Source organism: Periplaneta americana, chromosome 9, assembly GCF_040183065.1.
Source record: "Periplaneta americana isolate PAMFEO1 chromosome 9, P.americana_PAMFEO1_priV1, whole genome shotgun sequence".
Classification (NCBI taxonomy): Eukaryota; Metazoa; Arthropoda; class Insecta; order Blattodea; family Blattidae; genus Periplaneta; species Periplaneta americana.
This window is the reverse complement of record NC_091125.1, coordinates 163,322,752-163,341,538: the sequence shown is the minus strand read 5'-3', so window position 1 is coordinate 163,341,538 and position 18,787 is coordinate 163,322,752. Positions and strand designations below refer to the sequence as shown.

Genomic DNA, 18,787 nt, shown 5'->3' with positions numbered 1-18,787 from the left:
ATCCGTCTCTATCTTGTGTAGCAGCCTTCCAATTCTTGCACCCCAACTTTCTGACATCCTCTTCCACTCCATCAATCCATCGCAAGTGCGGTCGACCTCGTCTTCTCTGACCTCCCGGATTTATTACAATTTTTTTGCAAGGTTCACTTGGGTCCATGCGTATTACATGTCCTGCCCACCTCAATCTGCTAGTTTTAACTGTATTGATTATATTTGGCTCTCCTAGAAGTCTATATAATTCATAGTTGCATCTCCTCCTCCAGAGACCTTCCTCAAATGTTGGGCCATAGATCCTTCGCAGAATCTTTCTTTCGAAAATCTCCAGTCTTTTTTCATCATTTTTGGAGATTGACCACGTTTCTGCCGCATATGTCAAAACTGGTCTCCCTAATGTTTTGTAAAGAATAACTTTTACTTTCCTGGATAGAGCATGCGAACTAAAGTGATATTTCAAGCCAAAATATGCTCTGTTTGCTTTCATTAATCGATTAGAGATTTCTTTGGACATGTTATTATCGCTAGTGACCACTGATCCTAAATATGTAAAGTTGTCAACTTTCTCAAAATTATAATCTGATATCTGCAGGCTGTCTATTTTGTCAACTATCTTTCCATTATCTGCCAACATATATTTTGTTTTCCTCTCGTTGATGATGAGGCCTATTTCTTTTCCAGCCTGTTCCTCTGCTTCCATACTGACATTTAATATTAATTTGTCACATACAATCAGCCCATCCTTTTTCCTTCCCTCCAGTACAAAAGGAGTAAACTTTGAAATTCAGAATATTTCTTCGAAGTGGAATTCACTTGGAAGTGGTGACTATTGCATCAAATACATCATGCCAGCTAGCAGTTGCACGTGGTTGAAGAATTCTAATTTTACATATCTAAGCGTCACTTTTTTTGTGCCAAATGTATTTACTGAATCAGTTGGAAATTTACTTTTATGTGCTTAGTTTAAATATACTGTGTGTTCATTTCAAAACTTCCTACTTTGAACAAATAATTTTAGATATGCAGGGGACATGATTTGAGGAAAAATACGTCCATTTAGTTTTCTAGGGAAAGTTCAAAACCACTGCTGATTGAATATTCTCTTCCACCTCTTCACCATCATCAATCCCTACTTTTGAAAATTCGGTCCGTTTCTGAAATAGAGTCAGAAACATATCATTTAAGTCGACCATGTTGGCAAGTTGGTATAGCGCTGGCCTTCTATGCCCAAGGTTGTGGGTTCGATCCCGGACCAGGTCGATGGCATTTAAGTGTGCTTAAATGCGACAGGCTCATGTCAGTAGATTTACTGGCATGTAAAAGAACTCCTGCGGGACAAAATTCCGGCACATCCGGCGACGCTGATATAACCTCTGCAGTTGCGAGCATCGTTAAATAAAACATATCATGTAATGAATTAAACTTTAGTTTGTTTATATTAGACTATATTATGAAGATACTGTGCTGTTACTATGTGTGCTAGACGCTATCATCTTAGAACATATCGCATGTGTAGGGTCTTTGGGCATTTATCAGTAGGTCATGAACTATTGTTTTGATTCTGTTTCGACTATCATTTGTTATAAGTGGTTTGTATTCATTTTTAATCCCTGTAATTGTATTACTGTTAATGATATACTTCCTAGCATATCGCAGAAATGGATGGACCATGGATAGGGTTTATCATCCCCTTTAAAATGAGTTTTTGGAAATGAGAGTGGAACAGAACATTCAGTAGTTTTAAACTTCCCCCTCGAAAACTAAACTAAAAAATTATATAACCTTGGCAGTTGCAAGCGTAGTTAAATAATAGTACATTATGCAACGAGCCTATAATGGTAGTAATTAAGACGCGAGGATGTTTATGAAACAAGTGCAAGCGAGTTTCATAATTTTCATACGAGCGTCTTAATTACCATTATAGGCAAGTTTCATAAGACTTTTTATGCTCACCATATTTATAACTTGAAATTATTCATAAGTATTCATGTTATTGTTATGCGAGTGCAATAGCCTACCTCATGAATTGTGAGATGTGCGCAGACGCGAAAGTATTGATTTTTTCCGGGAAATAAATGTCGACGACCTTGATATAATCTAGAGAGTAAGACAAACATTAGTCTTGATATAACCTTGAAATTGAATTCGACATTGAAAAACGAGATGACAAATTGAATTTATTTGAATATTATTTACAATTAACGCTAATTATTATAGTAACAGAACATAACCTTCTGCGACAGTATTGGATTTCCAGCCTCCGTGACCTTTCGATAGTTGTCTTTCGATTGCATATCCGAAAATAATCGAAAACCTGAACTTTAATGAATAGGTGTACTTTAATGACATGCATTAAAGGGCTGCTACCAGGTGTATAATTACTACATTTCGGCATGGCCGAGCATAAAACATTATGATTTTTTTTTTTCTCTTCATGAGAAAGAAATGGGATCCTATAGCAAACATTCCATGAATGTGTAACCATAGGGATCTCAAAACTTACAGTAGCACCTAGAGAGTTGCAGAATAGGGCTTACAACTGACAGAGAGCATCCGACCAAATGTTCGAATTTCAACTGGTTGCCCCTGATGTTTTGCAGGCTAGACAGAACATATTTTCTGAATACACAAATGGAATAACAATTGAAGGAAATTTACCATGCGTAATTTAAAAAAAATTTATTTGCTCAATATAGGCCTACAATTGATTGCATACTTTATAACATAATATATAGATGAATAAATAATAATAATAATAATAATAATAATAATAATAATAAAGCGCACAAATTGTGCATAAATGAAAGTCACTTGGATTGAACAAAGTTAATGACTGATAGCTGCCTATTCCCACAGACTAGGATATGGTATCTATCACATGTCTTGTTGCATAGGACACACACACAGTTGTCGTCCGGTTCGTGGAAACACTGAATTCTGCATATCTTGTGGTGGTATCCATGAACCGCCAGCGATGTCACGAAGTGGCGGAGCTTCTGGTTCGTGTCTGTCCAGGTCCGGTTTACCATGGCCTCCGTTGTGTAGAAATCCTCCCAGATGTCTTCCCTCTTCCTTACCCTCTCGTCTAGAGCTTTCTTCCAGTTGGAAGTGGAGGGCAGATCGAGTTTTGTTCTGAGTTCTTCTATCAAGAAGGTCTCGTGGGCGAGCACGTACACAGCCTGGATAGAGTGTGTTTTGATACTCCTAGTGCAGCCTTCAAGAAGCGAGCCTTGACGTTCTCTAGGGTATGGAGGTCTTTCGTGCGCAGCTTGTCCCACGTTAGGTCTAGTCCGTATGTAAGTATGGGGACTATCTTGGTGTGGAAGATGATCATCGCTGTTTTGAGAGATAGCTTGGTTAGTTCTCTGATGTCATGAATGGCTTTTGTGGCTGCTGTAGCTCTTTGATTGGTGTGTACCCTGAATGAATTTGTTGTGGTCTGTAGTGTCAGTCCGAGGTATTTGGCCTGGTTTACTGTTTGTAGAGGTTCTTGTTTCAGGAAGATTTTGTCGTTCGTTCATTCATTCATTCATTCATGTATTACAGTTGGTATCGTCAGTTGGAAGATAGATGAACAAATGGACACCGGTAACAACAAGGGAAATAAGTGTAAGTAATGCATAATATGAAATGTGGTATGTAAAGAAATGCAAGAATAGAATAAATTACAATTACTTACCAAATAGAAGAGAAAATAAGTACATACATTCTATTGTAACGTTTACACTTTAAACTCAAAATGCATACCTCTAAAACAGTAGTTGTTAGTCTTTTAATTACTCTGAACAGATTTCATTAATAAATCATTTTTAAGACGATATGTTTTGCTCTTGACGATACCAACTGTAATACATGAATGAATGAACGAACTAATGAATCAGTCATTGAATCCATGGATGAATTAATGAGTTGATTGATTGTAGTGAGGGAAGAAGAATTATCAATTAAATGATAGGCCTACACAATGATAATCGTGTCCTTGCAAGGGTTCTTGGAACTGCTGCATGGCTCAATGTGGTGCATTTGCCGGCCACCCACAAAGGGTGAGAAACAACTCGAATATTCGATAAACCGAACCTGAAACATTCAGACGGAAGAACTTTGCATGCTAACTACAGCATCAGGCATTCAACAGTAATATATGATTTCTGTTTTTTGTGCACCTATGCCTAAACCATCAAATACAATGCAATGATGAACTTAATGCAAATCATGTAATCCGGTGTGGTTCGTGAGAGAAACAACAGGAATAAATTCGTATCTTTTTAATAATGCGTGTAATTATATACAATTTAAATTATATTACATTAACACTTCATCTTCAGGGAAATATAATTTAAAAAAAGAGCTTCATTGGAGATCATCGTCGTCATACAAATCATCAAAATCTGAAAGAGAAAAGAAAAAATCAGCATAACAAAATTAATTCAACATTATTATGGCAACTTCGCGTACCTTTCCTTCAGATCAGTTATTCCAGTTCGTATCACGAAGTCAATACGTTTCACAGTAAGATACACGAATGTTTATCATACAGTGTTGCAATTCAGTACTGGTATATTCTTTGTTCCATGACAAGAAAATCTTTGCTTAATTATTAAATCTGGAATTTAGGAATCTATCCTGTTTCTTAATATATGTCTAGACGTGTCATGAAAAATCATGAAATCTGATACGAGTTTTATAGTATGCTAAAATGCTTACATTCGTTTTTAAAAATTGGCAACTTTAATTTTTACTGTAACAAGAATTAGACTACTCTTACGCTCTATAATGCTCATTCTATCACATTTGTGTTAACTACGTAGCTGTTGTTACCAATAATTACCATTTTCAATTTTATAAACAGCTGTTTCACAACTTCTCAAATTGTGACATACTAAACACGTTCCCATAACCTCTGCTTATATACAGAATTGTTTCTCAGTTTATTTTTTTCATTTCATTTCATTTATTGTATTCCATAGATCTTACATTAGCACTGAAGCTTTAAGGTGTAGAACAAAAATTATATTAATGGACAAAAAACAAAGCTTCAAAGTGGACAAATTTGGAGATTATGTAATGCAAAGCAAAATAACTATCTAGTTTATGTACACCGGCTTGCTTCCCGCAATATTGTTTCAGGAAAATGGACGTTCTCCTTAAATCGAATGCATGAAGGTCCAGGGAACATTTCGCTATATACCAAAAGAATCCTGTGTGCACAGATCACATTGCGACATTGCTTATGGTACTGTTATGGACCTGGAACAACACAATAATTATTACCTGTGAAAAACTAATAGAAAACTTCAAATATCCATCTACAGGAAAGTATAGGTTTCTGCACACTGCAACAAAATGGAAAGGGACCCCACATTAAATGTTACAAGTAGGACCTACATAAGAATTTTTTTTAATTGTAAGTGGTGTACGTAAACTAGACATTTACACAAAGCAAATTATGAATGGAAGTTCTTATTCTTTCGTTATTTTGTACAACCACTATTTCTACCCCTCTGTGCATGACATGTATCCATAAATGGAAGGAAGACTGAAGACCTGCTTCCATTAACATGTGCGTTCAAAGGCTTACAAAATTACATGTAGAGCATGATTTTACACGTACAATAACCAGGCCTATGCTCCAGAATACAAATCCTAATGTTTAAAAAGTCATGCTACTGGTCGGTTGTTCATATGTGTAAAAATTATAATAATACAACATTTTCCAAACTATATTAGGCTATTAATAAAGGCAGTTTTACCGTTGAAAAAATCAGCATGAACTGCTTTTTCATTAGCTGCCAAATCCATCAGCAAACCACTGGATCCTCCAGCCTGAAAAAGACAATAATGAAATTAGACCTGTTTTCGTAAGGTCGAGGATCATTGACAGGTTAGGTTTGTTCACGCTTTTGATATACCTTGCACATATACAAGAAAGGAATGCTTCCCCATGTAGTTAAACATCGTGGTGGTACCACTAAATTACGTGTGAAAATTTCTGAGAAAATCATTGGCTGGTTAAGTAAGAAACTAAAATTTATAACTTTCGCTGGGACCGCAATGTGTCTGTAAAGTGGTATGCTACAATTTTGAGGTTATTTAACATGATTTAAGTATATCTTTTTCTCCTGTGTATGGTAAGTATCGGGATCGAAGTTTCATCCTTTACTTTCCTCCCAGGGAATCCATGCTGAAATGTTATCGCTCTCAATCATTAGTGTTTGATTCCACATGCCTTGGATGCAACGGGCGCGAAGTATTTATCACTAATACAGCCTACTTAACCTTGACACCGACAGTGGGACTGCTTATCGGTAATCTACCTCCTCACCTATCATTACTGGCAATGGGTCTACTTGTCACATAATATATCATATTATAATTATCATCGTGATATTTATTGTATTCTATAGATATTACATTAGCATTGAAGTTTAAAAAAGATGTGGAACAAGTCAAGGGTTACATAAATTTTGGCGAGATCAACTACTTATCGTAATTATATTTATGTCATATTTTCTGATGCTGCTATTACCTCTTCCAAATCCATGTATGGGCCAGCCCCTTCTGGAAACATTTCATCAGCTACAACAGTGGGTTTCATATTTTCTTTTAATTCAGACAACTCGTGTACAGTGTCTATAACTGAGAAATTTGACTATAAATCGCTTGCTGGTAGTTACTGCAGCTTTGTAATAAACGTAATTTTTATTTTTATATGAGTCCTTATTCTTTACTGAAAGTACAATTTGTACAGTATCTGTCTGTAAATACAACAGAAGTGAGAACATCCACAGACAAAACAAATTCTCTTCTTCAGGGTTGCCAACATTTAGTTTGCACTTTCCAGAACTCCAACGAGCAACCAACAAAGACGTTATGGCTACAAAGACTTCGTTGCAGATAGTTTTATGTGGAAAAGTTTCCTGTACTGTACCAAGAGATCTTGTGGCCAGCCCGCCAGATTTTGTGCAAATGCTGAAATGCAATGTGCATTTGTTTGATGGGTGATTGTTCGGTGCTGGAATTGTTGTAATAAAATCTATAGGCCTACTTGTTCCGAAAGATGGATGCAATAGAAGGACATAGTTTTGAAGATGATGAGGTGGAGGGATCGGAAATGCCACCAGTCAAACTGGTTGACGGTATTGACATCAGGTATGTAGATATTTGTATTGGTCTAAAGGAGTGAGAAAGCAATGAATCATTGTTAAGAAGGTATATAGATTTGGCTTTTTCATTATTGGCAGTGAATAATACATTGAATTCACATTCTTCGGCTTTACGTCACTTAGATATCCCTTCAACCAACCATTTAACCTTGTCACATACCTCTGTCTCATGTCATTTATTCCCTCATTTAACCCAAAACGAAACGCAAATCAGACGTCAGTCCCGTATATGGTGTGGGAAGATATAGAAGATTGGCAAAATTTTCAGATTTTTCTTATGAGTGACATTGTAGGCCTATTGTCAGCCTCCTTACACTAACGAGAAATTATGTTCCCAGAATCTCTATTATGGGAAGATGCCTTTAAGAAGATTCTCTTTATCTTCGTCTTCAGATGAAATAGAAGGGTATTCTACTCGTTGGGGTCGTCACAAACAGCTATTTTGTTATTCTTTACAATTGTGCGACCGAAGAAATGCGGATATCTATCCATACCCACTACCGACAAATACATGCAAGACATAGACCCTACTAAAAGCCTGAACTAACCAAACCTGTCACTGATACTCGATCATATGACAATTCCCTATCTGTCTGTGTGCCTATCAGAAAGCTTACATGTAAGACATGCGATCCTCCCTTTCCGTCGACCACCACTTTCCACCACAGCAACTTTCCACCCTTACTCTGGTGCGAAATTGGCGTATGACTCGACTCGAAGCCAAGTACATACATACATCCTACCTTTCTTTGGTAACGCAATTGTAAAAAAAAGGCCGCTTGACTAAACTGATTTATATGAATTTTAAGCATATCACTTCCATTTCGTAGTAACGCCATAGTGTATTTTTGATCGTGACCAGACAGATCTCTAAATGTTGCTACTGCTTCTTTTCTTGAGTTAGGTATTATATCTGATTGAGCAAGTAACCAACTCCATTTTTTTATTTGTACTATAGCATCTTTATGCTCTTGGTGAACTGCTTGTGAGATTTGTCTATCAATGTATAATTTAGCGAGTGGTGTACTATTTTCAAGTTAATTATATTATTTGCAAGATCGTCAGCTATCTAATTGCCATTAATTTTCAGTGTACCAGAACAATGGAAGGAGTCCATAATTGTACCTATTTTTAAGAAGGGGGACAAAACCAACTGTGGTAACTTTCGAGGAATATCACTTTTGTTGACGTACAAAATTTTGTCAATATTCTTTTGAGAAGATTAGCTCCTTATGTAGATGAAATTATTGGGGATCATCAGTGCGGTTTTAGGCGTAATAGATCGACTATTGATCAGATTTTTTGTATTCGACAGATAATGGAGAAAAAATAGGAGTATAAGGGTACAGTACATCAGTTATTCATAGATTTCAAAAAGGCATATGACTCGGTTAAGAGGGAAGTATTTATGATATTCTTATTGAATTTGGTATTCCCAAGAAACTAGTTCGATTAATTAAAATTTGTCTCACTGAAACATACAGCAGAGTCCGTATAGATCAGTTTCTATCTGATGCTTTTCCAATTCACTGCGGGCTAAAGCAGGGAGATGCACTATCACCTTTACTTTTTAACTTCACTCTAGAATATGCCATTAGGAAAGTTCAGAATAACAGGCAGGGATTGAAATTGAACGGTTTACATCAGCTTCTTGTCTATGCGGATGACGTGAATATGTTAGGAGAAAATACACAAACGATTAGGGAAAACACGGAAATTTTACTTGAAGCAAGTAAAGCGATCGGTTTGGAAGTAAATCCCGAAAAGACAAAGTATATGATTATGTCTCGTGACCAGAATATTGTACGAAATGGAAATATAAAAATTGGAGATTTATCCTTCGAAGAGGTGGAAAAATTAAAATATCTTGGAGCAACAGTAACAAATATAAATGACACTCGGGAGGAAATTAAACGCAGAATAAATATGGGAAATGCGTGTTACTATTCAGTTGAGAAGCTTTTATCATCTAGTCTGCTGTCAAAAAATCTGAAAGTTACAATTTATAAAACAGTTATATTACCGGTTGTTCTGTATGGTTGTGAAACTTGGACTCTCACTCTGAGCAAGGAACATAAGTTAAGGGTGTTTGAGAATAAGGTGCTTAGGAAAATATTTGGGGCTAAGCGGGATGAAGTTACAGGAGAATGGAGAAAGTTACAAAACGCAGAACTGCACGCATTGTATTCTTCACCTGACATAATTAGGAACATTAAATCCAGACGTTTGAGATGGGCAGGGCATGTAGCACGTATGGGCGAATCCAGAAATGCATATAGAGTGTTAGTTGGGAGACCGGAGGGAAAAAGACCTTTGGGGAGGCCGAGACGTAGATGGGAGGATAATATTAAAATGGATTTGAGGGAGGTGGGATATGATGATAGAGACTGGATTAATCTTGCACAGGATAGGGACCGATGGCGGGCTTATGTGAGGGCGGCGATGAACCTTTGGGTTCCTTAAAAGCCATTTGTAAGTAAGTAAGTAAGTGATGGAATCCACTGAAATTTTACTTGTTTCTCTTGAGTTAGTAGTTTCTGTACTGTCATTTGTATTTCTAGGGAGAGGAGGGTTGCATTGAGGCTATTGTTATTAAAGCTGACTGTGAGTTTCATAAAAGGACTACATTTTCAAAACTATTTAGTCTTATCGAAAGCTGTTCCAAAGCCACTATAACTTTTATGGTGAGATAGATGGAATTCTCCCAAAGTTATAACAGGGCATTTGTTTACATAATGTAGGTCGACCAGGCAGCGCACGACTGGCACGTAAGCCATGCAACATTCGCCAAACTATCTCCCGCATTGTTGGCAGTCCAGTTCATTCCCATAATATTCTTGCTGTAATGACAATAGAAGAAAAAGCACTGATTCAATATGAAAAACTTATCAGATTACCAGGAAACAATTGGCATTCATACAGTCCTCTCTGTAGATTGAAAACTCAAAAAAGTTTCATATCCATGGTTCAAGAATTAAAGCAGAAAATCAATATCCCGAATTTAAAAGTAAACTTACAAATTAAACCAAACCCTTTAACTCTATTAAATATAGAATATAATCTAAATTTAACAGAAGAAATACTGAAATCAGAATTAAGCACTGAAATAATGAAACAACTGTCTTTAGAGACAATTAATATTAGGTACCCTCCACAAAACTGGCTGCATTTATACACCGACGGATCCTTGATCTCCAGAGAACAAGGTGCCGGTGCAGGTGTTACGTGCTGTCTCTTCTCACTTTGTAGATCTCTTGGATATGGAACAACAAGTTTTGATGGTGAAATCATTGCAATAAGTGAAAGTCTCAGGAATCTTCTATTTCACACCAATAAATTTAAGAATGCAGTTATATTGTCAGACTACAAAGCAGCTGTTCTATCAATAGTCTCTAAACACACACCTTCATCTCAAACAGCAGAAATAACTAAAATGCTCTCTCAATTAATATCACTCAATAAAAGAATTGTATTCCAATGGATACCATCCCATTGTGGAATCCTGAGAAACGAGAATGTGGATGCACTAGCAAAGAAGGGCAGCACTGCTACTTACAGACCTGTTACTAAATCTACATATTACTCTGTGAAAAGATTTATTAAATTTACATACTAAGACTTCAGCAAACAAAATTTGATAGCACAATCTCAAGGGAAAAAATGGAACTCTCTGCATCATAATCCACAGTTAATTCCCGATTTACCACGAAAATCGTCTGTAGCTGCATTTAGATTGGCAACAGGCCATGATTGTTTGGCCAAACACTTGCATAGAATTGGAATATATCAGTCTCCTAACTGCCCATTGTGCAACTCAAACCAAGAAATGGATTCGGAACACCTAAAAATCTGTGCTTCAGTGGCTGACCATGATAATATCTTTGAAAAATATTGGAGTGCAAGAGGTCAAATGACTTTATTGTCAAACGCCTGGCATTAGAAAACAACAAAAACAACATATTCTTGCTGTAGCGGTAAATAACAACACTTAGATTATCAATTCGGAAATGCGGGCGAGGGACCAATAGTATAATAAAAATCCGAATACTCAACGAATCTGTTCCGGTGAGTGAACGTTTACCTTAAAATTTGTCTTTAAATAACAGCTTCTACTCTTTGCAAGCGACCAAGATTAAATAATTTATTGTAAAGGAGTAACATCAAAGTTCGGATAAGAAAGCCATCTGAACCCATAACCATTGTAATGCATTACCAAAAAACTTTTTCTCTTGCAGGGAATTGATCGACACATCAGTTGCTACCTTTGAAGTTAATATGAATGCCGCAGAAGAGGAAAGAGATGATCAGACATATTTTAACAAAGAGGAATTGCTTCAGTGTGTGAATTTTGACTGTGTCGCAGGCGATTCTGATGAAGAAGATGATAAGCGAGGTCTTGGATTAACACCTTTTCAAAAAATTGCAAAAAATATGACAGATTTGACACCAGATGGAAAAATTAGGAAGCGGGTAAGCTTTTATTTGTCACACCATTTCTTAGTGTTGGCAGGTCTTGAATATTACTTGCTCGCAACCATTTAGGCCTATGTAATTTTCCATGTACAGAATGGGTAACATTCTGACACTGAAATGTAACCTGAACCTATGTTCCTCTCTCAGAGTGAGAGTCCAAGTTTCACAACCATACAGAACAGCCGGTAATATAACTGTTTTATAAATTCTAACTTTCAGATTTTTCGACAGCAGACTGGATGATAAGAGCTTCTCAACCGAATAATAACACACATTTCCCATATTTATTCTGCGTTTAATTTCCTCCCGAGTGTCATTTATATTTGTTACTGTTGCTCCAAGATATTTGAATTTTTCCACCTCTTCGAAGGATAAATCTCCAATTTTTATATTTCCATTTCGTACAATATTCTGGTCACGAGACATAATCATATACCTTGTCTTTTCGGGATTTACTTCCAAACCGATCGCTCTACTTGCTTCAAGTAAAATTTCCGTGTTTTCCCTAATCGTTTGTGTATTTTCTCCTAACATATTCACATCATCCGCATAGACAAGAAGCTGATGTAACCCGTTCAATTCCAAACCCTGCCTGTTATCCTGAACTTTCCTAATGGCATATTCTAGAGCGAAGTTAAAAAGTAAAGGTGATAGTGCATCTCCCTGCTTTAGCCCGCAGTGAATTGGAAAAGCATCAGATAGAAACTGACCTATACGGACTCTGCTGTATATTTCACTGAGACACATTTTAATTAATCGAACTAGTTTCTTAGGAATACCAAATTCAATAAGAATGTCATATAATACTTCCCTCTTAACAGAGTCATAAGCCTTTTTGAAATCTATGAATAACTGATGTACTGTACCCTTATACTCCCATTTTTTCTCCATTATCTGTCGAATACAAAAAATCTGATCAATAGTCGATCTATTACGCCGAAAACCGCACTGATGATCCCCAATAATTTCATCTACGTACGGAGTTAATCTTCCCAAAAGAATATTGGACAAAATTTTGTACGACGTCAACAAAAGTGATATTCCTCGAAAGTTACCACAGTTGGTTTTGTCCCCCTTTTTAAAAATAGGTACAATTATGGACTCCTTCCATTGTTCTGGTACAATTTCCTTTTCCCAAATAGCAAGTACAAGTTTATAAATTTCGCTATATAATGCACTCCCACCCTCTTGTATTAATTCTGCTGGAATTTGATCGATACCTGGAGACTTGTACTTTTTCAGATTTTCTATCGCAATTTCGACTTCTGAAAGCGTGGGTTCGGGTATAAATGGCTCAGCAGTTTGTATTTCAATTTCGTCCCGATCATTTCTATTTGGCCTATGTACATTTAGTAGTTGCGCAAAATAGTTTTTCCATCTGTTTAGGATTGATGGAGAGTCTGCAAGCAAGTCACCATTCTCATCCTTGATCACGTTTACCCTTGGCTGATATCCGTTCTTAAATTCCTTTATACCCTTTTGTCCATTTTTGTCCATTTAAAAAAAAGAAGAAATACCAATCTATATCACAGACACACTCATTGCTAAAACTCCAGTTGTGAACGAAATTTCTCCATGGAAATGGGTGATTCCAGAACATAGCATACAAATTCCAGGAAATCATTCCAAAAATGATCCTCCATACATTCTTAAGTTAGATTCCATGGAACTACTCTGCAGTACATATAAGGATCACCTTCAAATTTATACAGATGGATCTCTAAATCCTAATAATGGGGCATCAGGAGCAGGGTATTATATTCCAAAATATCAAGAAAGTTATTTCATACCATGTTCATCCTCCTCCAGTCTTGACACTGAATTGCTAGCTGTTGATGCCGCTCTTCAGTGTGTTACTCAAATTTCTGAAAAATCTATTTGCATACTTACCGACTCCAAGGGGGCTATATTTAATATAATTAAATATGTACCAAACCTATATGCACATAGAATTATTCCAATTCAGAAACAACTAAGTAAACTAAAAGAACTCCAAAAGGAAATAACATTTCAATGGATACCTAGTCATTGTGGTATACCTGGAAACGAGAAAGTCGATAATATTGCAAAACAGGCAAGATATTTGCAACCAAGACCCCTTCAAGTGATATCTCTATCCAATGCTTTTGCTTCAGTAAAGTCTCATTTTACAAACCTATGGATCAACAATTGGCTCTCTTCTGACAAAGGAAAAATTTTACAGTCTGTACAAAAGAAACCAAATGACCTGGAAATGTACAAAAACTTGCCCAGACATGTTCAAACATTTTTAACAAGAGCCAGAACAGGTCACATTGTCACTCAATTGTACCTACACCGATTTCACATTTCTGATAATCCTACTTGTCTGTGGTGTAATAATCATGATGAAGATCTGGAACACATTCTTCTATACTGTCCATCCATAAACCACAAAAGAAGTAACTTAAAATCATCAGTACCAGTTGCAGAAGACACAGCCCTGCAGTATATATTGACTACACCCCAACTCTGGCTACTAGCAACAGGCATCTATAATGAACACCGATCAAAATACACCTCATTTCTCGCGAAAAACAACAACTGAATAGACTACAGTGGACTATAGTGGACTTTATGTTGTCAGCAAACAGCTGGATACATTAAGATTGATTGATTGATTGATTGATTGATTGATTGATTGATTGATTGATTGATTGTATTACATTATCTGCCCATATATACAGAGTGGGTCAGAAGTCACTTTCTCCAAACAGTTCCTTACATTTAATTACATTCAATTTATATTTGATTACACATTTCTTTACAGGTTTTGTTCAAAATGGAGGCCCTGTTTCTCGATACACAATTCACAACTTTTAGACACTGATTTACAGATGGGAGAACTTAACTCACGATTTTCACGAATGACTGTTCGATCATCTGTCACAACTGATGCAGATCCTGCGGTTTCTGAGCAAAAAACACCATTTTTCAAGGATATCCTGAAGCAAAAAATTACATGGTGTCGGGTCGCATGATCTGGATGACCATGACAGCCTATCATTCACGGAATTGCTGGTTCAAAAAAATCCTCACTCCTACACTAAAATGAGATCGTGCTCCAGCGTGTTGTCATATTAACTGCATATCAGGAAAAACAGTTGACGCATGAGCATGATTGCCAATCCACCACTTATTACACCAGCGCTTTGTTTGTTCAAGTTATGACATCTGTATGTGTGTACAAATATGAAACCTAAGAACGAATATGATGAAGGATGGGTGGAACAGAGAAAAATTCTCTCCGGGATTTGAACCCGGGTTTTCAACTCTACGTGCTGATGCTCTATCCACTAAGCCACACCAGATTCCCATCCCGATGTTGGATCAAATCCTCTCAGTTTAAGTTCCACCTCTTGGGTTCCCTCTAGTGGCCTACTCTCATGCACTGCGTCATAGATGTATGACAGTGGCACAATGTCCACACATGTGCAGAGGTGCGCTCGTTATGAGTGACTAAGCGACCGGGATCCGATGGAGTAAGCACCGTCTTAAATCACAAAGTGATTATTTTTTCGCATATCATATATTATTACGATGTACCGAAGTATGCATGATATTTCCGTGCAGCAATTCTGCGTCATCATATGATGAAGGATGAGTGGAACAGAGAAAAATTCTCTCTTGCACTAGGATTTGAACCCGGGTTTTCAGCTCTACGTACTGATGTTCCGTCCACTAAGCCACACCAGATTCCCATCCCGATGTCGGATCAAATCCTCTCAGTTTAAGTTCTGCCTCTTGGATTCCCTCTAGTGGCCTACCCTCATGCATTGCATCGGATCCTGGCCACTTAGTCACTCATAATGAGTGCACCTCTGCACATGAATGGACATTGTGCCACTGTCATACTTCTGTGACGCAACGCATGAGGGTAGGCCACTAGAGGGAACCCAAGAGGTGGAATTGAAACTGAGAGGATTCGATCCGACATTGGGATGGGAATCCAGTGTGGCTTAGTGGATAGAGCGTCAGCACGTAGAGCTGAAAACATCGGGTTCAAATCCCGGTGTCTGAGAGAATTTTTCTCTGTTCCATCCATCCTTCATCATATGATGACACAGAATTTCTGCATGGAAATATCATATGTACTTCGGTACATCGTAATAATATATCTAAGAATGAATGTTGGGGAAAGCGACTTTTGACCCACCTTGTATTGACAAATTCTTTCTCTTGCTCGTAAAAATCGACAAATCATTCACACCAATTGTGATTCCTGACTACAAAGAATTCTCACTGCGTGAATTATTTTTTTTACTTTTTTTTTTTTTGTGACATTCCAGCAGAGGTACAAATGATTTATGACTTTATAATACTAACTCAAATTACGCTCATGGCAGCATCACCATGTAACACAACATGTCGGAAACCGACAACACAGCATGAACAGCTGATAGAAAATGGTATGTTCTGATTGGCTCAGAAGGCTAGTGTACAGAGTTCAACTTTTTCATAGGAAGGGTTGCCAATGCAAATAATAACTATCAAGTGCAAAGTTAAATGGTCTCCGTATAGTTTGAAGGTTGCTAAAACTGATGTGCACATGCACACGGGTGTGGGTGGAAAGAGAGGGGTTTTGTGTGTTTTTTTTTTTTTTTTTCTGCAAGTTTAAATCACTATTTTGAGTTTTGTGTGTCCTACAGGAAATGAAACCAGGATCTGGCTCATTGGTTCCAGAGGGAGCTTACGTCACTGTTCATTACAACGCCTATGTGGAGTATGGAGATGAACCCTACGACTCCACATGGTTGCGTGGCCAACCACTCAGCTTTCGTCTCCAGCGAGGTTATGTAATCATAGGCCTGGACGTTGCCATTTCCTCAATGAAGAAGGGTGAAACTTCGAGATTTCTCATACACCCTGACTTGGGGTATGGAAAAATGGGATGTCCACCAAGAATTCCACAGAGTTAGTTGATTTGTCTTTATATTTTGCTTACTGGTGTGTCATATTTATATAATTACTTCAGAAGTTTAGCTTCAGGAGCTCCCGCTCTTTCTAGTTCCATAAGACTTATTGGCTCAGAAAGAGACTGTTACAACTCAGAAATGGTACTCATTTCATATTGGAGTGAAAATGGCAAGTTGTAGCCGATTTAAGTGAACACCATATTTTAACGTTTCGGTGGCTACTTTGTTCACACACAACTCCCAGAATGTCTGAAGGACCACACCTGCTGTTGGTCGACGGGTCCATTGGACCTAGCTGCGAGATCTTGTTGATCACCAGCTTTCCCTCCTTAAGCCACTGAAGGACGATTTTAGTGCCATAGCAGGTCAGCACTAGGAACAGAAAAGTAGAAAGAGGAGGAAGGAAAGGGAAATGAACCCCTAGGCCTCGAATGCTCTAATGCCGTCGGGGTCGAAGAAAGTAAGAGTTCAGTCAGAGGACTGGATAGGAAAGGGTAAAGAGGGAATTAGGTATTGAATAGAGGAAAATTATACCAAATTCAAGCTGACCTGTGTTAATTGATGAGTAGCCCCTCCCTTTAGTTCAGCTCGTAAAATTATGCTTACTAACAGCTGCACCACGGGAAGGTAGGGATGGGACATTGGGTATTTGTCCAGGTTGGTTCCTTAAAGCCTTCAATGGGAAGGATTTCTTCAAGAAATGGATTCGGAACACCTCAAAATCTGTGCTTCAGTGGCTGGCCATGATAATATCTTTGAAAAATATTGGAGTGCAAGAGGTCAAATGACTTTATTGTCAAACGCCTGGCATTAGAAAACAACAACTCAAAAATAGAGATTTTCATAGTAGAACCATCTAAAGGTATCGATTGTAAGTGGTAAATCAGAGAATCATGGCATAACAATGAAAATTGGTATATCCTTTATTATTATATAAGTAACTTATATTAAAACATTAATTTTGTTGGTATTTGTTTCATGTGACTTGTCTGTGGCATTTTTTTTAGTTGTAACTCTTTCACGCTAAATTATCCAAACAAACTTTTCAGAAGCAACTGTATTCAATGATATTTTATTACTTGCAACAGTTTCTTCCTTACTTGACTGTGCAATAAATTTAGACAATAAATAGAAAAATAAAAAGAAACAAGGCCTTTAATGCAAAGTCCACCATTCGTCTGTCCCTATTTTTCATATTTATAGTCCCGTTGCTCTAATTTCCAGCAGCTAATCACGTTGCAGGTCGGCTACATTTAAACGTGTGCGTCTTGTGATTCGCTGACGAAGACATTATTCATTTCTTAAGGCTCGATAAATACTTAATATAATTGCCCGCCATTTTGGCTCTTTCGTTGGCGTTCGCAGAAAGCATACGAAGACGTTATTTGCCGCTCAATTATTTGCTGAATTACAGTGCGTTAGATTTATTATCATAGGAGCTACAACATGATAATGTTTAATGGTGTGGCAAATAGATTCCTCATATGGTAGCTCGGCAACGAAAGAACAAATATGACGAATGATACTACCTACTTAGACTTTATAGAGCCTTCACTTCCTAAGACGTAAGCAAAGAGGAGGAGTCACGCCGGGAATAACAGTGTCGCGTCTATAACACAATCACAGACAACTCGAAATTCACAACAATTAAGGTTTCATTACTATGTGGATGTGAAGATTAATGATAATATTATTCTTATACAATAAAACCAACATTATACTACCATTATTGTAGGGACTGTATTATGAGGTATGCCAAATCCAAACTGAGACCATGAATATCAATGCGAAAGTGTTACAAGTCAAAATGGAACCACAATATTTGCAGTTGAAAATTGAAAAATTTAAATTATGGTTTATTTAACAACACTCGCAACTGCAGAGGTTATGTCAGTGTTGCCAATGTGCCGGAATTTTGTCCCGCAGGAGTTCTTTTACATGCCAGTAAATCTACTGACATGAGTCCGTCGAATTTTAACACATTTAAATGCCATCGACCTGGGCAGGGATCGAACCCGCAACCTCGAGCACAGAAGTTCAGCACTGTACCGACTACGCTACCAAGGCCGACTTTCAAAATGGAAAACTGTTACAAAGTAAAATATAATATTTTCTGAATGAAACAAAAAATTAAATAGCATAACTTTAAAATTGTCGTATGTACTTCTATCTCTCACCAGGAACTTTTCAGAGTTGTAACAATTTCATAGTTTTCAATTCAAA

The 18,787-nt window shown here is 37.3% G+C and overlaps 1 protein-coding gene across 3 annotated transcripts in view; it reads left to right on the top strand.

The window, feature by feature from the left end:
- Positions 1 to 6,902: 6,902 nt before the first annotated feature.
- LOC138706701 (inactive peptidyl-prolyl cis-trans isomerase FKBP6-like) overlaps positions 6,903 to 18,787 on the top strand; it is a 31,751-nt gene continuing 19,866 nt past the window's right edge. For all 3 annotated transcript variants that reach the window (XM_069836298.1, XM_069836297.1, XM_069836296.1), the window contains exons 1-3: positions 6,903 to 7,143; positions 11,393 to 11,627; positions 16,298 to 16,562. In XM_069836298.1, coding sequence (XP_069692399.1) covers positions 7,052 to 7,143; positions 11,393 to 11,627; positions 16,298 to 16,562 — 592 coding nt within the window. In that variant the 5' untranslated portion in view covers positions 6,903 to 7,051. The remainder of the gene's footprint in view (positions 7,144 to 11,392; positions 11,628 to 16,297; positions 16,563 to 18,787) is intronic.